Source organism: Mustela nigripes, chromosome 2, assembly GCF_022355385.1.
Source record: "Mustela nigripes isolate SB6536 chromosome 2, MUSNIG.SB6536, whole genome shotgun sequence".
In the NCBI taxonomy this organism is placed as follows: Eukaryota; Metazoa; Chordata; class Mammalia; order Carnivora; family Mustelidae; genus Mustela; species Mustela nigripes.
The window spans coordinates 10,104,658-10,129,179 of record NC_081558.1 but is presented as its reverse complement, the minus strand read 5'-3'; the positions used below and the strand labels follow the sequence as shown (position 1 = coordinate 10,129,179).

At 55.2% G+C, this 24,522-nt stretch overlaps 1 protein-coding gene and 1 long non-coding RNA gene across 2 annotated transcripts in view; one reads left to right on the top strand and one right to left on the bottom strand.

Annotated features, from left to right (window-relative positions):
• Positions 1–25: 25 nt before the first annotated feature.
• Positions 26–23,435, bottom strand: TECR (trans-2,3-enoyl-CoA reductase). The gene is made up of 13 exons (XM_059389239.1): positions 23,283–23,435; positions 2,971–3,021; positions 2,279–2,330; positions 1,914–1,958; positions 1,718–1,821; positions 1,525–1,640; positions 1,329–1,434; positions 1,153–1,225; positions 1,015–1,058; positions 884–941; positions 711–799; positions 310–355; positions 26–225 (listed from the first exon to the last, which is right to left on the bottom strand). The coding sequence occupies exons 1-13, from the start codon at positions 23,295–23,297 to the stop codon at positions 98–100; spliced, it is 927 nt and encodes a 308-aa protein (XP_059245222.1). The 5' UTR covers positions 23,298–23,435; the 3' UTR covers positions 26–97.
• Positions 23,436–23,524: 89 nt separating this feature from the next.
• Positions 23,525–24,522, top strand: part of LOC132011092 (uncharacterized) — a 4,868-nt gene continuing 3,870 nt past the window's right edge. Inside the window, exon 1 of the long non-coding RNA XR_009402330.1 lies at positions 23,525–23,788. This is a non-coding gene — a long non-coding RNA (uncharacterized LOC132011092). The remainder of the gene's footprint in view (positions 23,789–24,522) is intronic.

Here is a 24,522-nt window from a genome sequence, read left to right as displayed (position 1 = left end):
GCCCCAAAGAAAGCCTGAGTCCAAGTTTGTCAGGGAGAGGCAGGTTTTATTCCAAGTGCTGGAGAGCATAGTCCCCCACTCCTCCCCCAGAATGACCTCAGAGCAGGAAGGGGATGATGGGCATGCGCAGGGGCGGGTAGTCTCGGAACTCCTTCAGGTAGCTGCGGTGCTTGCCCTTGGCCCAGATGGTCATCTGAGTGAAGCCCACCAGGGAGAAGAGCGCCACTGTGGGGCAGAGCAGGGGCATCAGGGAGGGGCTGCACAGCCCTAGTAGGCTGGGCCCCAAGGAGCAAGGGACAGTGGGCTCACCTGGGAGACACTGTGTCATGATGGCAAAGCCAATCCAGGACCCCACCTGTGGGGAGAGCGGTCAGGGGTGAGGGTGGTTAATGCCTGCTGTTCTGCAGACGCCTCGCCAACCCCCGGAGCCAACTCTTCCCCCCAACCCTTTCAGAGTGAGGAGGTGGAGACCAAACTCCAGTGCCAGAGAGGCCTTGAGTAAACAGGAACCTTATGAAGCCACCCCCAGACCCCTAGAGCTGCCTTAACCACGCCCCAACACCCAGAAAGGCCAGCTTTTCCATCTCCATATGCTCCAAATGGCTAAAGCAGTTACGGAGCCAGGCACCTCTATTAGGGGCTGGCCCCTCCATGTGGGTGGGACCCCAGCCCCTGGAGGGAGAGGAGAGGAGAGCAGGGCAGACCCTCACCTCGTAGGTATAGTTGGGACAGGACACCAGCAGGAAGAGCCAGGTGAAGGGATTCTTGGTAGGGTAGGGGATCTTCCTGGTTTTGGACCCTGGCAGGCAGGACAGGAGGGGCAAGTGAGACCCTCTGGAGCAGCCCGCTCACCACCACCCTTTGTCTGGGACAGGCCACTCACCAGCCGGCCGCAGGTCCCGCAGAGCCATGTGGATGGAGAAGTTGCCAAGCTGGCAGATCTGTTGGAGCGGCAGGGTCAGCCCTGAGCCCCCCAGACTCCCCGCCCCACTCCCCTCCTCCGGGCCTGCTTACCACGAAGATGGCGAGCGCCAGTTTCACCTGCTGAGCTCCATAGGCTGAAGGGGAAGCAGAGAAGGGAGGCCTATGAGGGGAGAGCCCGGTGGGGTGGGAGGCGCCAGGGTGGGGCAGGGCAGCTCCAAGGCCACTTACTGGGGGGTGTGTAGAGAGGGTGGTTGATGTAATAGGCCATCCAGGCAGCGAAGCCCCAGTAGTAGGTGCAGTTCTGAAAGCAAGCAGGGCTGGGATGAGGCCTGGCCCAGCAGAGGGAAGGACGGGACATGTCCCACAGCAGGGAGCGGGGGTGGGGGGTACCCCAGGGCGCTCACCTTGAAGATGTTGCGCAAGGGCATGGTGCCATGGGAGAAGCGGTGCACAAAGAGCGTCTCCAGCAGACGCTTGACGTAGTGGAATGAGTGGCAGATGCAGGCGAGGCTAGGGTGGCGGGGGAGCTGGCTCAGCTGGGCAGGTCCAGCAGGCCTCTCCACCCTCCCCCACTGCCCCCTTCCACCTGGCCCCACTCACTGCACCACTGTGTGCCGGCTGGACGTGAAGTCGTATTTGTGGCCGTAGATGAAGGGCACCCGGAAGTAGAAGAGCAGGTAGATGAAGAGGGGCCCTGCGTACTCGGTCAGGAAGACCTGAGGGTATGGGGAGCAGGTGAGTCACCCCAACGTGGCTGACGGGAGAGGAGGCCACAAATAGGTCTGAGACTCACCGTCACCCAGCTGATCTGGGCCCCTAGGTCCCGGAAGTAGAGTGTGGCCGTGGTGCCCACGGGCAGCTTTTGTAGAACATCCTCATCCTTCAGGGACTTGCCCTCTGCAGAGACAGGCCAGGGCTCAGGGCTGCCCAGACCTTTGCCCACCGCCACCCGGGAGCCTAGGGGCAGCCGAGCAGACAGCTGTACTCACTGGGGTCCAAGCGGAGGGACTGGCGGGCAGGGTACCACTGTGGATCTGTGGGGAGAGCAGGGCATCACAGCACATAGCATAGCAGAGCCCAGGGACCCCACGTCTCCAGTCCTGGGACAAGGGCTCTGAGGCCTGTGCCTCAGCTGGAAACAGCCCAGGCAGAGGCAGGATGTTGTCCTTCCGAAAGCCAGCAAGGGCGTTCCTGCCAATGGCCACACAGGGACACCTGCTCCAGGCAAGCCAATGGCCACACTGGGGGCATCTCTGCAGAACCCTGGGGGAGAGGAGTGCAGAATTGGGTCCCACCCAGAGGCGCCTGCCCAGAGGGGTCATGGGAGGGCAGCGCAAATGGGCCCTGGACTTACGGGTCTTGGTGAAAAGGTTCTTGATCTCGGCAATGGTGGCATGGGGTTCCACCTGGGGGAAGCACAGGCCGCAAAGAAGTTGGGGCAGGGTAGCGTATGATCAAGGACCCTTCCTGATAAGGGGGTTGGACCGGGGGCCTAGGAAGCTGCTACGGGAGGGGGACGGGTGGAGTCCAAGCCCCCCCCCCAAGGCCGAAAGGAGCAGCAAGGGCCCTACCAGAGCGGGGTAGCTGTAGGCCTGAGGCTTGGTTTAACCAAAGGCGGCCAGGATACCCCTGCTTCACCGGGCCTGCTTCTCTGTCTCTCCTCCTCACCCCACCCACGGCTCCCCTCAGAAAGAAGGCCTCTAGGGACCAGAACTCCCTGCAGCAGGTCCCAGAACACCCGCCTTCTTCCCAGGCCCCAAAGCCCTACAGGGTCCACCAAGGCTGCTTCGTTTCCTCCTACCAGGAGCCAGCTCCTGGCCACACCCAAGGGCCATCGCTGCCCACTCCACCCCAAGCTGGCAGCGACAGGCCTGGGGACAGTGTCCCTTGTATGCCTGAGGAGCAGGTAGGGAGTCAAAACACGTTGGAGGGGCACAAAGGGTCCAGCTGGACAGCTCCCATCTCCTCACAACCAGAAGCCCCAGGAAGGAATAGGGACCCGGGCCCAGTGCCCTTGGCCCAGTACAGCTGGCACCAGGGTCCTACCTTGTCCAGGAAGCAAAGCTTCTCCCGCGTCTTTGCGTCCAAAATCTCCACCTCGAAGAAGAGAACAGCCTTTTTAGGTTTTTTGGTCACTTTGGTGGGTGCGATCCGGGGGAAGCCATTGAGGCCGAGGCTGGGGCCCGGGGTTAGGCCCTGGCTGGCCTCCCGGGCCACCATGCTCATGTTCAGGTCCATGCTGCCCTATTCTGCCCACCGCAGTCGGCGGCCCCAGCTGCCGGCCGTCAGCCCCCACCGCGGACCTCCCCACGCCAAGCGCTCTGGGCCGGGCCGGCGTGATCAAATTCTGCCGCGGTGCTGGAAGGGAGCCCGCGCCTGCCCTGGCACCGCTGCCTTCTGTGCCGCTGTAACCCGAGTGCCCCGCAGCCATGGCCCAGCTAAATATAAAATTGCCCCAGACTCAGCCCCCCAAGGAGCCGGGCCACATACCTCCTGGGGGCAACCCCCGGGGGCTGGGACCCCTGAAAGTGAGGCTCTCCAGTGGACACAGCCCCCAGGGGGCAGGGAGACCCCGAGGCAGGCACAGAGGCGCCTCCCACCTGGGCCCAATACAGGGTGGATTCAGGTATGGGAGGAGGGTGAACGGCCCGCAGGCAGCCCGAGCCCCGGCGCCCAGCTCCAGCCCACAGACTTCACTTGGCTTGGAGAAATCTCAGCTATTTTGAGAATCCGAGAGATAGATCATCCATTTCCCCTTCTGAGCTGTAAGAGACGCTGCGGATTATTTTCCTTGTGCATTTATGTTCCCAGGGAGGTGACAGATTCCGGAATTATTGGTGCAGAGAGCCTCTCCCTAAGTATGGAAAGGGTCAGGAAACCAGGAAGTTTCCAGCTAGCATCCGGAGCCTGGACTGATGAGCCCTCGGCCGCTGCCTCCCTGACCTCCCTCCTCTCCACTCATTTCTCACTAGGTTCACCCAGGCCTTGTTCAAGGCCACCTTTGGGGCAGTCTTCCCACTGCATCAACCCAACACAGCACCCCTACCTAGGCCCCAAACCCCACAAAGCCCAGAGCACAGAGCCTGGCCACCCCACCCCACACCCCCCACTGCTCTGCTCTGAGCCTCCAGAGAGTGACTGGTCTATAGCAGAGCAATGGAGCAGAGCTGGCGGGGAGAGAGCCCTCAGGGGAATCTGACCCACCCGTCCATAGCAGGTCAGAGAAGGCGCCAGAAGGACCAAGACGAGCAGTGAACACATGAACTGCTGGAGCTGGGGGGAGGCCCAGCAATGGCCAGCTGATCCCAAAAGGCCCAAGTGCTCCCGTGGAGGGCTTGGCACAGATGCTATTAGACATGGGGCCATGGCTGACAGGGCTGGGTCTGACCTCAAGTCAGCCACTGGCCAGCAGGTGCTGGTAGAGCCCCTGTAGCCTCACCCCTGGTAGAGCCTCAGTCAAAGGCAGCATGGGAAAAGGAGCAGGACCAGAAACCCGGGGCAGGGCCCCAGCCAGGGCTCTCTGAGGGCACAGCCCCCATCCACAGCCCAGGCAGAGGGGCCCACCGCAGCCAGCACCCCCAGAAGGAAAGGGCTCCCCTTATCCATCCCCCAATGATAGGAGGTGTGGTGGGCAGCAGACAGGACTGAGTCTGGCCCTGCTGTGCAGTCCCTGGGTGACTAGACCCTCCCTTCTCGCTGAGCCTCAGCAGGGGGCAGGTAGGAAGGCATGTACCTCCAGGAGCTATAAGTCTCATGAGACAATTCGAGTGAAGCACCAGCATGGTGCCTAACAGGGCCCCAAAACGTGGGGCCATAAGACTGGGCATGAGGAGACCCGGTAGGAAGGGCACAGGCCTGGGTACAGATTCCAGCCCCCCTAGTGGCTGGCAGCGTGTGGGCCTATTGGCCCACATACACTAGGCCTGCCCCACACCATGGACAGGAGAGGGCCCAACACCCATCCCTGGCCTATGCCGCCTACTGATGCTGCACCAGATGGAGGGTGCCTGCTGCCAACTGCAGGCTCGGCCCGGCTGTGTGGGCTTGGGGGGCATGTTACTGAGCCCCTCTGAGCCACACGGATAACAAAACCAAACAGAAGGGCCAGAAAAAGAAAATCGGTCCTACCGCCCAGAGTGCCAGGCCCCACCGAGGGGACTTATGGGAAAGGGAAGGGGCACATGCAGAATGTGCCAGAAAGGGCTAGAATAGCAGGGCCTTGGGCAGGCATAGGGCCTGCCCCGTGGCTGCAAGTATATTAATAGTTCCTGGGTCCCAGGGGGGCAGTGCCCACATGCCTTTGGAGCCCGTGTGGGGCGGGAAGGCAGCACTGCGCCTCCTGGGAGAGGAGGCCTCCGAGTTCCTGCTGAACCACTCAATAGCTTAAAATACAACCAGCCCCTCTCCCTGCTGGCCAGCTGCTGGGGGAGGGCTGAAATCCTACTCTCTCCCCCAACCTGGGCACCAGACCAGGGTCCCAGGGAGAATCGGGGGCCCCCGACTGGCTGCCGGGAGAGGAAGCTGGGTGGCGGGAGGGGTGGCCGGGAGAGGGGCACACTCCCAGCCGCCGCAGCCACAGAAGCGCCCAGGCCAGTCCCAGGCTGGAGGAGAGGAGACTGCGCCCTCCCAGAGGTAAGTCTAGCCCCTGGAGCGGCACCCAGGGGCCCAACCCACCAGGGTGAGGGCTGCCTCTGCTCAGGGCCACTTTCTTGCCCCCAAATCCCAGGATCCAGCAGCCTTCACCCTGGAGGAGGTCTGAAAGGCCCTGAGGGGTGAGGGGAAGTGCGACACAGGACCTCGTTGTACAATTTCTGCAATTCCCCATATGTCTATAATTATTCCAAAATAAAAAGTGAAATTTAAGTTATGCTAGATGGCAAAAAAAAGAAAAGGAAGAAACTTATGCTGAGTAAAAGAAGGCAGACACAGAGTCACATATTTATGTCAAGTGTCCAGAATCGGCAGACACAAGGAGACAGAAAGACTGCATTGCCAGCGGCTAGGAAGAGGGCAGTGAGGAATGTTGCCTAATGAGAACCTGGTATCTTTTAGGGATGACAGAAATATTCTGCAACTAAATCGAGATGGTGGCTGCAGCGGGGCAACCGACAGTGTGAATATACTCGATGCTGCTGAACTATCTTCACTTTTAAATGGTTAATTTTATGTGAATTTCACCTCAATCATTTTTAAGAGGAGGGCTAACAAACAGGCCCCAATTACCCATCTAAAAACAGGTCCCAGGGCAGGGAGCAGCAAGGGTTCCTCACCCACATCCACCCACCCACACACCAAGGGCCGAAACATAGAGGACCTGGTCCTGTGCTTCCCAGGCTCCAGTCCCAGAGCTTACCCGCGCACTGCACCCCTCTCGACCCCACTGCGAACCCACCCCCTGCCCCGTGCTGAGCATGCCTCCCATTGTCCTATGCTTCTCTCTCCCTCCCCCGGCTGGCTCCCTCGCTCTCTCTCACACACACACACTCGCCTGCCAGGCCTGACGCCAGCCCGGGATGGGAACCCAGGGTAGGCCTAGCCCAGGTCAGAGTGTACACGCAGCTGCTGAGCACAGCCGCTAGGCAGAGTTCCTGAGCAGAAAAGGCAAGGTAGCAGGCCCAGACCTCATCCCTGGGGAGAAGATAGGCCAGGGGAAAGGAGAGATCTGCCCTCCTAAGAGAGCTAGAGGCAGGGTAAGGGCTAGGTAGAAGGGGTGTTACATTGGATAGATGGGTGAGGAGGGTCACTGGCCCAAGGTCCCAGCACTGACCACAAGCAAGGGGTGTGGCACCAAAGCCTCAGGCACAATGGACACAGAGGACAAGGATAGGGCAAACGTGCTGGCCTGAGACACGGGAGCGTGGCTCTGCGATGACAGTTCCACCAGCCTGGGAGGAATTCTCACCCAGGCGCCTGAGATTCCAGGGTCCAGCCAAGAGCAACTCGTGGCATGCCATAAGGTCACGCATGGGGGGGTGGGGAGAAGGAGCAGGGCAAAGGGTGGGGACACAGCCCACCCTGAAAGAGCCGTGGGGACCAGGCTGCAACGTTCCCCAGCCTGGAGAGGAGCACTCAGAGCCACTGCTGAGCAGCAGGGCCCATGGCCTTCACTGTCTTCATGGAAATAAAAGATGTTGCAGATCAGCACAGCACTAGCAGAAATGAGGGTGACATTTTCTGAGCCCTGTTCTGAGCCAGTACTGATGCCCACGGCAAGACTCAGGGATGAACCCCATCTAACAGATGAGAAACCCAGAGCAGTGGGAAAGCAGAGCAGTTACGCAACTACAGGAGAGGCTCAGGGCCTTTGCACATGCTGTTCCCACTACGTGGACTCCTTGCCCCCCAGACCCTACAGGCCTTCTTTCTTTACATCTTCGGGCCTTCAGACAAATTCCCAAGTGAGGTCCTTCCTCAGAATAGCAACTCCCACATACCAGCTCCCGAGGGCAAGGACTCTTCTCCATCATTTCCCAGCAACCAGAACAGCCCAGCAAGGAGCTAGGCTCAGTAAACAGCTGCATGAGGCAACTGGGCTTGCCCAAGGTCACACACACCAGGACCTAAAGCTCCCTCCCCACTACCCTCCAAGCCAAGGCCCTTCCCTGCTCTGCCTTTACCACAAGCCAAGGAGCCACGCCCACCTTGCCAAACCCCAGAGCAGAAGGGTAGAAGCTACTGCCTGGAGCTCTCCCTATCCTAGGACAGAACCTAGCTCCAGAGAAGCCTCTGTGAGGCCCACAGACATGCCCCTCCAACTCCAGTGACCCTGGGAAGCCCCACATTCTGACAGCTGGACCACCCCCCCCCCCAGGCTCTGGGGCACTGCTCACCAAGGGAAAGGGTCAGTGACCAAGCCAGCTCCAGCTCCTGGGGAACCCTGCTGTCTTTCTTCACCAGCAACCCCAACACAGAAGGGATCCATGCTGACAGGCTCTACATGGCCTGGGCCCTTAGAGGCACTACCACAGGCCCAATGGCCCCCTCACAAGGAAGGCTCAAGGGCCTTCTTGGCCATTAGCACATTCCCCAGGATCTGAGGTCCAAAAGACACACCTATTTCCTGGCTGTGTGGCCTTAGACAAGTTATTCAACCTCTCTGAGCCTCCATTTTCTCATGTATAAAGTGGGCTGCCCTCACCTGCCATCTCACAGGATTACTATAAGATTTACAAAGCTAATAACAACCACAAAAAGTACATAAACTCGCCCAGCCTAAAAGTCATCCTGTGAAGAATAAATACTACTAGACCAATACTGGCAAATAGTACAGGCAAATAATCCTGACCAGGCCATGAAGGGGCCCAACCACAGGACTCCAAGGTCAGAGAGGTGGTGTGATAACGCTCCACCCAGCTGGTGACAGTATCTGGGAACCCTAACAACAGCAAGACCCCAGGGCGGGAGAGGGGCGGGGCTGCAGTGCTGTCCCTACAGTGGTTCCCAAACTGTGCTGTGGAGGCGGCCCTGCTCTCCACTGCCCCCTTGTGGCCGTAGACTCCACTCCCACCTGCTGGAAGACAGCCCCGCCAAGCAGGCAACTCCAGGGCAGGATGGGGGCAGGATGGGACCAGGACAGGACCAAGAGAGGGAGCACTTGTTAGGGCTCTGCCACCTACTAGCTAAGAGGGTCTTGGCAGCCACTGTCCTGCATCCATTCATTCCTTCCTTCATCCATTCCTGCCTCCCTTCCTCCCGCATCTCAGGTACTGCAGTGAACAAAACCAAGCCCATGCCTTCACAGGACGGCCCCCCAGACTGTGCATGCTGTGAGGGAGGGGGGACAGACAACAGTGACATGTTCTGTCACCAACAGTTGTGGAGAAAAGCAGAATGGAGCAGGGGATCCAGGGTGGGGGGAGGAAGGCCATTTCCCACAGTGGTCAGGGAAAGCTTCCCTGAGGAAAGGGCATCTGAGCAAAGGCCAGCGGACGTGAGAGAAGAAACTGTGCACACGAGGCAGAGGGAACACCAAGTACAAAGGCCCTGTGGCTGGGCCGGGCTTAGCACGTTAGGAGCAGGAAGGCCCAGGTGGCCAGAACTGAGTGAGCAAGAAAGAGTAGAATATGAAGCCACAGAAGGGATGGGGCAGGTCACAAAGGGCCTTGTGGGCCACAGGGAGGGCTCTGGCTTTTACCCAGAGTGAGGTGGGTACCAGGGAGGGTTTGTGAAGAGAGGAAGGTGGGGTCGGGTGCTCGCAGGCATCCCTGGGAACCGGCAATAATGTGGACGGGAGCAGGGAAGTGGCCATGGAAGAGTGAAAAGTGCTGGCGTCTGGACAGACTGTAAAGGCAGAAGCACAGGGTCTGCTGATGATCTGAAGGGGGACGGCGCGGGGGGAGGCTGAAGTTTCTGTCCTGAGCCCCAGAAGGAGGGGCGGCAGGAGGAGTAGGCATCACCCCAGCCCAGGTGTGAAGAGCCAAGTTTTGCAAATCCTGCTCCTGCAGGAGCTGGGGAGCCCAGGCACCACTGCCCACAGGGCCTGCAGCCCAGGAGGAGATCAGTGTCCCTCAGTCAAGCCTCAGTGTCCCCGTCCCTACCAACACAGCCAGGCCCACTGCTCCCCAGTCCCCTCCCATGTGCGAACAGGACTCAGCAGCCTCAGGGCAGAGTCCACATCCCAGAACCCCTTGGAACAAGGGGCAGGCACAGGCCTGAGAGTCGCCTTGGCTTCCAGATCGCCCTCATCCACTCCCACTTACACACCTGGAGCTTCTGTGCCTCCTAAGATGGGACTTGCCCAACAGGTCTGTGTCAAGAACAGCAGGCCTGGAGCTGCAGCAGCGTCCCAGGCCCCTCCCCTCATCCTCCCCTTCCAACCGCACAGCAGCCGAGGGAGCAGGGGCTGTGAGCTCCACTTCTTAGACGAGGAAGCTGAGTTCCAAAGGGTGAGGGGCACACCCACCTCAGCCCAGATGCACACTCCTGTGTATTCAAGGATGGCCAGCGCCTGCCACAAACAGGCCTCTGGGGCCACACCCCCACCCCCACCCAGCACAAACTCTGCAGGGGCCCCGCAGAGAGATGGCACGAGGCAGCACACCCTGCCTCCAGCAGGCTCTCTGGGACCCCACAGGGGTCTGCCTGCCAGGAAAAGGCCATGCATCTGGGCCATCTTGTGCGGGGCAGCCAGGGCTGTGAGGGAGTGTGTGCCCTGGTGGATGACATCTCCTGGGCCCAGGGTACAAGAGGGCTGCTGTGGGTGCAGGCCCTGCTCAGTGCAACTTAGGACTCCGGGCAAAGATGCAACGGTCCTGACAGGTCCTTCAGCTGACTGGCCCAGGCACTGGTGGCCCCCACATACCCCCACTCAGGGTCCAAGGGCTGCTGCACCCAGAGGATGGAGGTCTGGCCTCAAGCAGCAGGGCACCCAGCCCGCCCACCCATTTCACAGATGCAGAGGCTTGGACACATTTGCCTGGACTCAGTGACTCGAGACCTGCAGCTCATTTTCCCTTCCACTTTCCAGAAATATCAAAGTCACACTGCTCATGCCAGGGTAGCTGAGAAGACCCTGGGCTCAGCTGCCAAGAAGCCAGCACAGGCCGCACCTGCTCCGCCAGAAATACCTCCTTCCCCAGTGGCCTCAGCTCATGACCCCATTTCTGAGGTGCACAGGGCAGCTGCACCAGCCTCCCCAATGTGTCCCAGTAGGAACAGAGCATCATCAAGGCTGGGAAAGGCTGGGAGACCCTGACTCACTCCCAGGCCCTCAACCAGCCAGTTTCCATCTCCCACCCCCACTGGCCAGACAAGAGGAGTCAGTGTGTGACTGCCAACATCCCTAGGTTCTGGGATGGGGGCCAAGAGACGCTGGCAGAGCCCATGCAGCCCAGCAGCATCCTGGAGAGCATTCTCTGGGTGCTCATGTGACCCCAGGTTGGTCGCTGCAACCACACAAAGCCCCACCTGAAGGGGACACTGAACCAACATGGCAGGGACTCGATCTCTGGCCTGTTGACCAGATGCTCACTGGCACCCACAGCACACGCAGCTCCCTGAGCCGGCACAGGCCGCATCTCTCCAGCCTCCAGGGAGTGCTGGCCCACCCAGAGCAGAGCTGCTAGGGCCTGTGCCATCTGGAAGTGCCTCTGGAGTAATGTCTATCAAATGCCTACTTGTGCCAAGGACTACGCAAAGACCTTCCCGTGCATAGCACACCCAGCCTCACACGGTCTGAAAGCTAAGGACTGTGACCCCCGTCAGGCAGCTCAGAAACAAGTGGGCCCTCCCCCAAGGCATACAGCCAGGAAGTGCCAGAGCCAGTGCCAACCCACCGGCTTGGGCCCAGAGCCCCCACTCACCACCACGATGTAATACCACGGCCACGGTGAAGAGCAGGGTTAACTGCTAACAGGGGAAAGGGATAAGGGGCCCCTGGATCCAATGATCTGAAAGGCACCTCCCTCCCTGCTGATGCTCCAACGCCAGCACACTAGTCTTGGAAGGTCCAGACCCTACAGAACGTGCCACCTCCACCAGGAGTGTCCCCCCAGAGATCCCAAGGGCTGAGACTGCTCCTCCCCAGGCCTCAGCCTCCCGTGGCCCCAGCACACTCAGGGTGCCAAGGCAAAAGGCCTGTCGCCTTCTGACATCACAGGGAAGGGCTCAGGCAGGCTCGGCAGCTGTCTTAATGCTTCCCACACGGTTTCCTGTAGTGGGTAGAGGCCGTCAGGGGTGGAAAAGCAGGGCCTAGGAGGGAGCGGTTCCCAACACTGAGCAAGACATAGTTCTGCAGAGGCCTGGGGCAGCCCAATCTTCCCTGCCTGAGCCTTGGCTTCTCCATCTGGTCAGTGGCAATGTGAGAAAGAGGACCTCACACAGATGAGTCTCGTGGCACATGTGGCAGAAGTTCTGCCCCGCGGTCCAGAAGCCTACCCGCGCATGTGACTCGGCTGAGGAGCCCTGGCCGGGGCAACCTAGGAGCAGCACAGGGTCTCCAACAGGGGAGCCGGCACCCAGAGCTTCAAAAGCTCCCAAGTGACTGATGGGGACAGCCACCTCAAGCAGGCCTGCCTTCCTCAAACAGGCCCTGCCCCCTGGAAGAAGCCCAACATCAATCCCTTGAGGGACTCAGCAGGCCCAGCCCCTCCCAGTAGGGCCCCAGCCTTTTCCCATAGTGGCTCCCCAACCCCTCCTTGCCCTGCCTCCTGGGGCTGTTAACACCAAGCCCCCAGCCATCACCAGCTCACACTGACTCTGTCAGACTGCCATTGTTACTCCATTTCATACACAGGGAGGATGAGGCTCAGCAGCACAAGTCCAGCCCAGTGAGCCCTGGCTACAAGCTCCAGCGGCAGGACCCCATCTTTTTGCGCCCTAGAACTGAACGTTCTTCCTCCAGGGCTGTCCCTGGCCCCAGACCCTCAGGGAATGGCCCAGGTCTGCACCCCTGCACCGCCTGGCCAGTTGAAGTTGGTGACCATGTCTGGTCTCTGCATCTCTTGAGCAGGAAGGTGCCATCAGGCCAAGAGGCCGGACGTGGCAGGAGACACAGCCCTGCAGACACAAGCCGATGGGAGCAGCAGGAGGAGTTCATCCAGGCCGACCCCCAACCTGTGTCCAGCACTTCTGGCCCAGTGGGGCAGGCAGGTTAGTCCACCCCGGAAGCTCTTCTGGAAGAACCCACTCTAGGATCCCCAGGGCCAGCCTTACAAACACAGCCAACAGCTAATGCCTCCTGCGGGGAGGAGACATATTCTCAACACAAATTATCTCTTTTACTACTAATCTTTTGGGGAAACTGAGCCTCATTCATTCAGTGCATAAATATTGGCTGAACAGTGGCTACATGTCGGCACTGCTAAAGGTTCTGGGGATTCAGCTATGGAAAGAGATCTAAAACCTTGCCCATGTGCAAAGGACATTTTTTGCGGGGGACAAAGATAAATAAAGTTACACGTAATATTAGAAGATGCCCTTGCCCCAGGGAAAGCAGCACAGGAAAAGGGGACAGGCAGTGAGAGGGGAAGGGGGAGTGTGCAGTTTTATATCAAGTGATCATGAAAGGCCTACAGAGGAGACGTTGAGACAATTCCTGAACGCACTGGGGAAAGAGCTCCTGAGAAATCTGAGGACAGCATCAGGCAGAGAAAGCACCTGTGCCAAGGCCCTGAGGTACAGCATTCTTGGTGTGTTCAAGCAACAGTGCAGAGGCCTATGTGGCTGGAGGGAGTGAGCAAGAAGGGGAATGGGGCAAGGTGACAGGTTGTGCAGGGCCTCAGAGGCCACTTTAAGACTTTGGCTTCTATTTCAAGTGAGATGGGAACCCTGGAGGGCTCTGGGCAGAGCAGGGATATGACCTGACTTAAAGAATCCTTCTGGACTATAGGCGAATAGGGTGGAAGCAGGGAGCCCAATAATATCAAATTAAAATAAAAGATGGCTTATACCAAGGGGTCGGCAAACTATGGCCCACTGGCCAATTCTGGCCCACCGCCTGTTTTTGTACAAGCTAAGAGATCTTGACATGTGGAAATTACATGAAATTCAAACTCCAGTATCCACAAAGTTGTATCGAACACGGCCACATTCATTGTTTAATGTATCATCTAGAGCTGCTTTTCTCAAAATGATTGAGTTGAGAAGATGTCACAGGGGTTGAATGGCCCACAAAGGCCAAAAAAAATATTTACCATCTGGCCCTTCATGGATAACGTTTGCCGACTCCAGACGTGGGCCGGGGGGGGGGGGGGGGGGGGGGCTGCATTCCAGAAGTACTCTGAAGGCTGAGCTACAGATTTGCTGACTTCAGGACGCCAGGCATGAGAGAACAGAGTCAAACAGCCTAGGAGTAGGGTGATTAGAAGGTTGGAAGTGCCATTAACAGGAATGGGGAAAAGCAAGTTTGAGGGGGAATCTGGAGCTCAGGTTTGGATATTTAGTCTGAAACACCCATTAACAGCCCCCACGGAGCACTCCAGCTCACTGAGAAAGCACGTAAGGCAGAGGTTGGGGGTCCTCTGAAGTTCTACAAGGCTTTTCTGTTGACTGAGAAGTTCCCATTCACGCTCTCAGGAAATGCTGACTGAGCCCCTCAATGTGCTGGACCGGTGCTAGGTGCCGAGCTGCTTTTCTCAAAAGTGTCCCTGGCCCCAGCAGAAGGAAAATGAAGCAAGGGACAACGAACCCAGGAGTTCTGTATGCACGTCCTTCCCCGTGCCTTCTCTCTCCAGGGTGCATGCTCCCAGGCCGAGTCAGGGAGCCTGGCAATGACTGCACTTCTGTGTGCCATCCACAGACACCCCAGGTGAGCCAGAATGTGGCACACAGTAGGTCCCTACGCCCACTCCTCAGACCGTGCCCAAGTCTGTTGGTCTGTGGCTTAGCACTATCCATGGGATCCCCACCTTATCCTTACATGAAAACTCGGAATTCAGGTAACTCTGAGCCAAAAGGGGGGGGGGAGGGTCAAACTCCAGAGCACCAAAAGATGAGCAGTGACCAGCTTCATGACCCCAGGCCAGGAGCCCACTGGAACTGCCAGCCCCGAGGAGCAGGCATCATCATCGGACAGCGGTGCTATGGGGGGTGGGGGCTGGGGGCGGTGCATCGGGGATGTTGCAAACTGCTTGAGCCTGCCCTGTGCCTTGCTCTGTAGGCCAGGGTCTCTAACAGACATGCACATCATCACTCGTTCCAAGGTATGTGCTGAAGTCCCCACCAGGGGCCCAGGCTTACAGAGATCGAGGGGCTCCCACACACAAACCCTCAGTAGGTGCTAAGTTTTACATGCAGAGAACTGAAACAGGAGAGGCCCCAGGGTGGTGAGTGTGGCCTGGGTGGGTCAAGGGGAACCTCTTAGAGGTGACATTCAAGCTCAGCCCTGAATGACGGGATTCCCAGATGGGAAGGGCAAAGCCACCTCTCCTGAAACACTGATATTCAGGACAGGGGTTGCACAGCTCAACCCAGCCCTGCCCTGCGGTAGATGGAGGGTGGATCCCCATCCCCAGCCAGGAGATTAGTTAGACTTCAGTCTCTGCAGTAAATAGTAAGCAATAACATACTGTTTCAGACTACATGTATCTCCTCAAGAATTCTGATTGATCCGCCCCCACTCCCCACCAAGAGATATGTTTCCCCAATCCCACCTTCCCCCAATGGGGAGTCAGACTCCTGAGGGGTCCTGGGAAACAGCTGCTCCCCACAAGAAGAGTGGAGGCTCCAGCTCTGTGAGTCCCTCAAGCTCCGACCTGCTTCCTGATGCTGACACTCCGGTGCCAGTGCTCAACCGCCCTCCCCCAAACTCGGCCGACCCGCCCCACCCCGAGGAAAGGCCCATTCCCATGGGCCCCGTCACAAACTGGCATGGCCCCAGCCAGTTTTCCCTGGTCCCTTTAAGAAGGAAAAACAGAGTTCGGAAGGACCCGACAATGACACAAGCCCTGTAGTCTACAGGGCCCACTGAATGGCCTAGGGACACTGCTTACATAAGAGCCTGGTTCGAGCAGGGACAGGGACAGGGCTGTGCCAGCATGCCAGTCACTGTGACCTACTGAGAGGCCCTTTATCCCTCAGAGGGCTGGGAAAGGCTCGTGGCCCATCTCTAACGAACCACGGGACTAGAGGAGGTGGGGTGGGGGAGCCCCAAACACCATCCACCACCCATTAGTCAGTAATAAGGAAAAACTACTCTGTGCATTTATGTAACAAAAACCTAACACAAGGGCCCCTCAAGGACTTATAAATAAACCACCCTCTGAAAATTTTAAATCTTAGGCAAAATCAACAGAAAAGGGACTTCATCACTCTCAGGATATAAGTCCACAGGTCTCTGCCCTGTTGACCTCACCTCTTAACATGGGACACCCACAAAGTCTGGCCTCCAGGCCTTGGCACCTGCTGCCCCTCATCCCTTCCCTAAAAACCTTCTCCTTTGGGCCTCAGCTTAGATGGAAAGACCTTGAGGGCAGACACTGTGGCTACTTCAGCCCAGTATTCCTAGTACAGTAAAGGTAGAGAGAAATACCCTGGAACAAATGAATGAGTAAATGACAGATGGAAGCAGACAAGTGAAACCCCTCAACACGAGAACGCTCGGACCAGGACAACCTACCAGCACCCTGTGCGGCCAGGGGCAGGCCGCCAGCAGATGCAGTGCCAGCAGCTCACGGGGAGAGTGAGTGTGACATGGCTGGGCTGGACCTGTGGCTCGAGGCCAATGGGCCATAAGAAGCCAGCTTCCCCCAATCAGGACCACTAAGGACTGGCTCAGCCCAACCCATGAGACCAAGTCCTCAGCCAGGTCCCAGCAGCAGCCCCACACTCACCCTTTGGCCCTCCAGGATCCTGACCACAAGGAGAAGATGCGTTCATTCATCCAATCATTCATTCAACAAGGACGCACTGGTCAGATGCTGGGGAAGCTGCAGGAATGAGACACAAGGAGTCCCTGCCCTCACGGAGCTCACAGTCTGACCGTGAAGTACCCAGATGAAAATGCAACCACAGCCAGAAGGAGAGGAACGGGGTGCTAGGGGAGGGGGCAGAGGTCATACCCCAGGGAGGATGGTCCAGGAAGGTTCTCTGCATGACTTTGAAGTTGAGCTCTCAACAGTAAAGAGTGACCAGAGAAAAACAGAGGAGAGCATTTCTGGCTGAGGAACAGGCATGTGCTCAGGGCAGGAATGTGGCTGCGGGTGTTTAAGGAGATGAAAAACAGAGGTGTAGTGATGAATGAGGACAGCAGGGGACAGAAGACGCCAAGAAGTCTCTGAGGGATGGTTTTGAGCCACAAGTGCTAAGATCCTCCTACTTACATGGGGAAGCCCCTGCAGCTCTGCAGCAGGGGGAGGGCGGGCGGGGGGGAATGGGGCATGGCCAGGCAGGGCAAGAACAGAAGCTGCCCGCTTCTGAGTGAGGAGGCTATGACTGACACCAGACGACCAGGCCCACCTGAAACACCCACTTCTTGGGATGGTTCTTGGTCACAGTAAGGCAAAAAGTGGGTTCTGACTGTGATTCCATTCGGCCAGGGATCTTCCCAAAGAGAAAGAATAGATCGTCCCAAAATGGGACTTCAGCTTGTGTGACAGCGTATCAAGACTGATCACTGATCACGGGCTTCTTCCTCCACCTTCTAGGCATATTATTTAGCATGAACCCATCTCCAGCAGCACGTTCAATGAACCAAGCCTCATGGCCTGTTCACAGGCAAGTTTGAAGTCATTCAAAAGAGGTCACATGCAGAAAGCATTTCAGATAATTTGACTGACCATCTGTCCGATGATTTGTCCTTAACCACCTAATGCTCTGTATCTTGACTGCGGGCCACAAAGTGTGCTGGGCACTTTACACCCCACAGGTAGCCCTCCGAGATAGGGGTCTTTATTCTGCCTTCTCGGGTGAGAACACTGAAGCTCAAGGAGGTAAAGTGTCTGTCCCAAGGGCAGACGTGGTAGCCACCGAAGACCACCATGTCCTTCCCAACCACATACTTCATTCTTCCTCAGTGCACAGGCACCGGGGCCCACCCACAGAGAAGCCCACTTTGGTCCAGCAGAACCCTGGCTCTGCCACTCGCTGTGGGACCAAGGGCGCTTCGCTTCACTTTTTTTTTTTTTTAAAGATTTTATTTATTTATTTGACAGAGAGAGATCACAAGTAGACAGAGAGGCAGGAAGAGAGAGAGAGAGGGAAACAGGCTCCCTGCTGAGCAGAGAACCCTATGTGGAACTCGATCCCAGGACCCTGAGATCATGACCTGAGCCAAATGCAGCGGCTCAACCCACTGAGCCACCCAGGCGCCCTTCGCTTCACTTTTTTGTCAGTTTCCCCATCTGTTGAGTCCCTATCTCATAGATTCACTATGAGGATTAAGTGAGTTAACAAAGAAAAAGCACTAAGAGTATTACATTAGTAGTGGCTTGACAACAATGATGATGCTCTGGCTGTCCCTGGGTATTAAAACCTCCTCACCTGTCACTGGCAACATCAGCTAGAAGGTGTTAAGACAGAAGCTGAACTCAACCAACCAGCCCCAGGTCTCTGGCCAAACCTGTCAGTGAAAGCACAGGGATTCCCAACCAAACTCAACCGTGCTATTGAGTCCCCTTCTAGCATAGTCCCCACTCAGGGCTGTCAACTCTCCACTTAAACTCTCCTCAGGAACCTGCTATTCAAGGGGTTCAAGGGAGTCCCACCACCCGGCTTGCACCCACACCCACACCCACCACTCCCACCACTCAGATCTTCCCACTCACCTCCCCACCTCAGCTCCGCCTCCACCCCGCCTCCTCTGCCTAGGCTCCGCCCCACCCTCCCCACCCCCCCCCCCCCCCCCCCCCCCCCCCCGCCCCCACACCCCCATCTCCCCACCCCTCCCAACCCCAGGCTCTTGGCCTGAAGCACACCGACACAAGGAAAGTCTTTAAACTTCTCCGTGGTTTTCCGGGCTTGACAGTACGGATGGAACTCTCACCTCTAGAATTCCGAGGGTCAAGTCCATCCAATTTTAAGGCCGAGGCAGACCCACTGTCAGCAGCCCACCGTGTACCCTCCCATTCTCCCTCCAGGGATGTTCTGTTCTTAGAACAATGGAAGAGCCCAGCCCAGCCCTGCCACCAGCAGCCTCTGGAAGCATCAGCAGGGCCAGAAACAAAACAGCCAAACTCAGGGCTAAAGCCCAGCTACACTGCAACTTAATTTGTTTCTCTTATGTGTAAAGTAGAAGTAATACTGGTGCCCACCTGATTCCTCTTCTATGGAGGAGGACTCAGACAGACTTGGGTCCGGATCCCGTCTTTACCACGACAAGATCTTGGGGCAAGTTCCCTCACCCTTCTGGGCCTCAGGTCCTTTATCCACAAATGAGGGGACAAAGAGGACCCAACCTCTTGGGTTTCTGGATGGACACAATAAATGTGACCTGTCCCTGCTATTAATCCAGCAGGATTATCCAGCCCAAGAAGAGGGGATCACAACCAGCATCCCAGCCTATCCGCAAATGCAAAATCAATCCAAAGGCATTTTTGGAAGGCCTGTTCTTTCTCTGCAGCAGGCAGAAAGATGTTTAGAGTGAAGTGGCCAAGCAGTCCCTGTGTCAGAATACAACACCTTTCTGCAGACAGGCACCAAATTGAAAGTACAAAAGTCAAAGAGACACACACATTAATTAACCCTCACCTATTCCAAAAGTACACAAGAATTCACAAGAAAAAAAGTACAGAAAATAGCAGACACCCAAGATCCCATCTCCCAGATTTAACAGATATTTACATTAGATTCCTTTTTTTCCCCCAATAAAACAGACATAGCTGAAGCCTTCCCCAACCTCTCTCTCCCCAATCCCTCCTTCCCCAAGCAATGGTTCCTCTGTGTAATTCCCAAATATTTCTGACGTCTAACTGCAATTTATCATTTTATTATGTACATATTCATGAACATTACATATAAAGCTCATTTGGTACTTTTTTAAACGTATAGAATCTTTTGCAACTTGCTTTTTTCCACTCAACAGGATGTCTGGAGATCTATTAAAGGACTGGGTAATCAAACAAGATTTTCTTTCATATAATGGAATTGTGCATTTTACGCATACCCTTTCATGATAGATTCCCTGCAATTTCGTAATGTTCTTTAATACTGGCCTTTGCTTTCCCAAATACGTAGGTTTCACCTGCCCTCAAGGAGCAGTCACAGAGAGGCTCAAAGAGGATAATCAAGCTGTCCTGGTTACATAATCATTTGTTAAGTGGCAGAGCCAGGATTCCACCCCAGGCCTGTCCAGAGGCCACACACCTATGACATAATGACAGGTCAGTCTACTTTCTCCTTAATTTTTCCTTTCCTGCCCAGTTTTCTGACTCTAAATAGAGTTCGGGACCAGAACTCTACTTTCAGAACTTTCACATACTTATTCCTGCAGAGAAAGCTGAAACAAAACTTGCCTCAGGCAGGGTACCATGTTGGTCTGGAATTATTTGCAAAATAAGCACCAACAGAATTACCCTTTTTGTGGGGATGGAAGATCCTAAATGGGGGCAGTAGGGACCCCAAGGGGATGAGGCTTCATCTCCATGTACCCAGCTAAAGGGAATGGGCAGTGATCTAGGCTCAAGGAGACTGTGAGGCACTGATCCTCCCAGGAATTTACAAGATGCAGCAGCTGTTTCTCCAGTTACTACTGGGATCATTACTTTGACACCACCCCCCCATCTGCAATGACAAAAACAGCAATAAAAAAAAATATATCCTGTAGCCTGGGATAAGCAGGATAAGCAGGTTCTCCTATCAACCCTGCTCTGAACCCAAGACAATCCCAAGGCCTGCTCTGGCCTTCCAAGGAAACGACTTCAGCCAGGTCCCAAGGGTGACCTGTTCTATCTGCTTCATCTCAGTTAGCTGAAGGGATACTTTTTCCTCCCGGATCACAGAGGGGAGACTAGCAATGATGCTAAACTGTAAATGAAACAGCAACAAATCTGCCCTCCAGCTGGAACCCTACCTGCCATAACATCAGACACAAGCCCTCGTGAATTCACTGCGTGACACGTGTCACACCTCATACGGTTCAAGCATCACTTCTATCCTTTGTAAACTGCACTTCATAATCTCGAGGTCTCTCTCAGAGCCACAAAGGTCTTTTGAGGGAGGCTATGCCCTCAGTAGACAGGGGGGTCACTTGGGGTGGATGGGGTGGAAGGATGCATAAGATCCAGAACAGAAATATACTCTTTGATGTAGATCACTGAAACTTTTACTCAAACTGTTAAATGTTAGTGAAAGCACCCCTGCTATTTTTATTGATCTGCAACAAACACCTGGAGTAACAAGAATCTGCTTGCTGTGAAACTGGGCCAGGACACAAGGGCTCCTCCCACACAGAAACTGTAGCTATCACCTCAGACACTACTTGGCAAATGTTAGCAAAGAATAATTGAGAACACAGCTAAATACCTAACTTTTTTTTTCCTCCAAGGTCACTTTGGGGATTTTATTTGTCTGCTTGTTTAATGTTGTTTTTAAATATTTTATTTATTTATTTGACAGACAGAGATCACTAGTAGGCAGAGAGGCAGGCAGAGAGAAAGGGGGGGAAGCAGGCTCCCCGCTGAGCAGAGAGCCTGATGGGGGACTCGATCCCAGGACCCCGAGATCACGACCCGAGCAGAAGGAAGAGGCTTAATTCACTGAGCTACCCAGGTGCCCTGTTTAATATTTTTAAGATTTTATCCATTTGTTTATTTATGAGAGAGAGAATGAGCACATGCAGGAAAGGGGTGCAGAGCAGAGGGAGAAGGACAAGCAGACTCCAGGCTGAGCATGAATCCAGGTGCAGGCAGCCTATCCCACAACCCCGAGATCATAATCTGAGCCAAAACTAAGAATCAGACACCCAGTCGAATGAATCACCCAGGTACCCCTCCAAGATCACTCTGAACAGTGGGTTTGAAGCTCCACCTTCCTTCTGGGAGGGAAAAGATTTCAGTAAAGTAAAACATGTTCTCCAGTCCAAACCATGGGCCCTCAAGCTGTTCTCAGCTTCTGGAACAAAAGTGATGATGTCAAGGGTCCTCAGAGGCTTAGTTTATCTGAGGCTTACTTTATCTGACTGCTAAGTAAGAAAGCTAAAACTACATTTTGCAAACTGTCACATGGATGTTCCATCCTGCATCTTTTGAACTGTGGCTTTTTCTCTAGGATTATAAGAGGGTTTGAGAGGAAAAACTAGATTACAACTTTATTCTATAATCAGAGTTGAATGGGGTAGCAGAGACTATTGAATTCTACCTCCTCATTCTTGGTATTATGTCAAAAATGAGTGAGAACTTCTGGGATAAATGTTTCAAAGATTCTGGGTAAATTACCAAAAATAATAATTATAAAAGGGACAAACGAGGTAGTGGTATTCAACTTGTAAATAAAAACAGGGAATCTCTTTCACTTATATGTGAGACTATTAATGTGGTCAACTTCACAGAGACAGAAAGCAATATGGTGTGGGTGCCTGAATGGCTCAGTCGGTTAAGTGTCCAACTCCTGATCTCAGCTCGGCTATTGATCTCAGGGTCACGAGTTCAAGCCCAGTACTGGGCTCCATGCTGGGTGTGGAACCTACCAAAAAAAAAAAAAAAAAAGAGGGAAGGGAAAAAAAAGAGAAAAAGAAAGCAGTATGGTGGTCGCAGAGGTTGTGCAGAATGGGGAATAAGGAATTACTGTTTAAACGGGACAAAGTTTCAGTTTTGCAAAATCAAAAGGAAAGAATTCTGGAACTGTATAGTGGTGAGGGTTGCACAACAATGTGAAGGTACTTAATGCCACTGAACAGGACAATGAATGATTAGATGGTAAATTTGATATTATGTGTATTTTGCCACAGTTTTTTAAATTGAGGAGAGAAAAAAGATATCTCTACCTGCTAACTTTCATTTGAGAACCAGCATGGCCTAGGAGCTGGCAACTAAGACTCTGGAGTCCTGAATTCATCTCTCTGCTCTGCATTTACCATCTGGGGGCCTTTGGGCAAGTCGTTCGACGTCTCTGAGACTATTTCTTTACCTATACAAATGGGAATAGTAACAGCCTCCAATTTCAGAGGCCTATGAGAATAACAAAATCAAGTAACAGAATCTCGTAGCACAAGAATAATCCCAAACTGAATTATTATTATGCGTATAAGTAAAAGTTTATTACTTAATGTTACTTAAAAGTCAGTAATGATCAAATAATTAAGTTATTAATATTATATTATCAGCTAGGTCGCTAGGCGCATTAGAAGACTTCGTTTTAAGGGGAAAAGAAGCCCAAGTTAGGAGTCAGAAGACCTGGGCTTCCAGGATGGCTGTGGGCATGAGATTTCTCCCGGGTGCAGGGGTTGACTAAGATGATCTCTTAGATTACCAAAGCGCAAGATCAGCTTTGCTGCTCGGCGGGGGCCAGCCCTGGAACCTCCCTCACCGCCTAAGCTTCTCGGGGACGTCCAGGTCGAGGGAAGGGGTCCAAAGTTCGTGCGGGAGAAGGCTGACTGCAAAGCCCCTTCCTAACTAAACCTGAGGAGGTGGCATGTTACAAGCTTGTACAACACACCCACGAATAGGGAGCAAGCGTCCCGTACTTTGTTCCTCCCCTGCCAAGTCTGTCCCACCCCGCTGGGGGAGCTACAAGGAAGCTGCCAGCCTCCCGGATCCTGCAGAGACCCCAAGAAAAAGACACCCTGGGTTGCAGAATTATAAATACCCTTTTGCACATGCGCACTGCAATTTACGAGTGGCCCGGGGCACAACGCGCGCCCATTGCGCCTGCGCCGTCCCGGTCGCCCTTAGGGGCACAGGAGCAGAAAAGGGGTCCCGTGGTTCCGCGAAGAAGAAAAATGAATTAATCTGCGGCGGCCGCTCAGTGCGGGTTTCCTCGTTCCTTACCTCATAGTGCTTCATGGTTCCCTCACACGGCCCCTACTGCGCCTGCAGCCGCTACTGACTACCTGCGCGCAACAAGGAACAGACTCCCTCACGCGCTCGCGACAGCCGCGCGACACTAACCTCGGTTCTGCGTCGGCCCCGCCCCTCCCTGCCGCGCGCGCCCCTACAGCCAATCAGCGCGCGGGGAGCTCACCTTCGACCCCGCCCCGTGAGGCTGGTCTTCAGCAAGACCTAGCCGCTCTCGCCATAAGGCTGGCCAATCAGCTTGCGGAACACACCGAGGGGGAGGAGCGCAGGCCGGACAGGGACGAGCAGAAAGGTGCTTGGCCACCCACCAATCAAAGTGGGGCCCCGGAGCCGCGCGCCCCTTCCCCGCCCCTTGGTGGCGTCGCTGTGGAAACCAAGGGAAGCGACGGTTACCTTACAGGTGGGGGCGGGAGCAAAAAGTTGAGTGACAGGGAAGACAGCATCCGCATGGCGGGGGGCGCGACTGTGTGAATTCCCAGGTGGGCAGCCCCCTAGGTTATGGGGAGCAACCTGAAAGGGCTAGGTGCTGGGGGCGTGTGCTGGGGCGCCTGGACGGAGAGGCCTCTCCGGCGAGGGGACGAGGGGACCCCCATCTGTCATGAATGGAAGGGAAAGAAAGGGGACATGTATGACGAAAAGCCCCCGGGGATCCCCCAACTTACAAACCGAGTCCTCGCCCCATTCTGGGGGGTGCAAGCCCAGCCCCGTAGGCCAGGGGCCCACACCTGTCTACCTGTGCTATCCAGTATGGTCACCACTGGCCCTGGGTCTAGTGAGCCTAGAAACGTGGCTGGTACAAATCAAGATGTGCTGTAAAGGTAAAACACGCACCGATTTCAAAGACTTAGTATAAAAAGGAGAATGTAAAAAAAAAAAAAAAAAAAACCTCATTAATAACCTTTTATGTTAATTAAAAGTTGAAATGGCGTGGGTGGCTCAGTGGGTTAAGCCGCTGCCTTCAGCTCAGGTCATGATCTCAGGGTCCTGGGATCGAGTCCCGCATGGGGCTCTCTGCTCAGCAGGGAGCCTGCTTCCTCCTCTCTCTCTCTCTGCCTGCCTCTCTGCCTACTTGTAATCTCTCTCTGTCAAATAAATAAATAAAATCTTTAAAAAAGGCAGCCGCATCTCTGCCTGCCCACGGGCCCTGTCCCCGTGCTTTAATAAACCACCATTTTGCACCAAAGATGTCTTAAGAATTCTTTCTTTAGTCATC

Excerpts from the sequence above, each read along its gene's own strand:
- TECR (XM_059389239.1), bottom strand. Across the intron at positions 1,059-1,152 it reads CCCTCTCTACACACCCCCCA|CCTATGGAGCTCAGCAGGTG; the intron begins GTAAGTGGCCTT and ends CTTCCCCTTCAG. Across the intron at positions 356-710 it reads GTCCCAACTATACCTACGAG|GTGGGGTCCTGGATTGGCTT; the intron begins GTGAGGGTCTGC and ends CTCTCCCCACAG.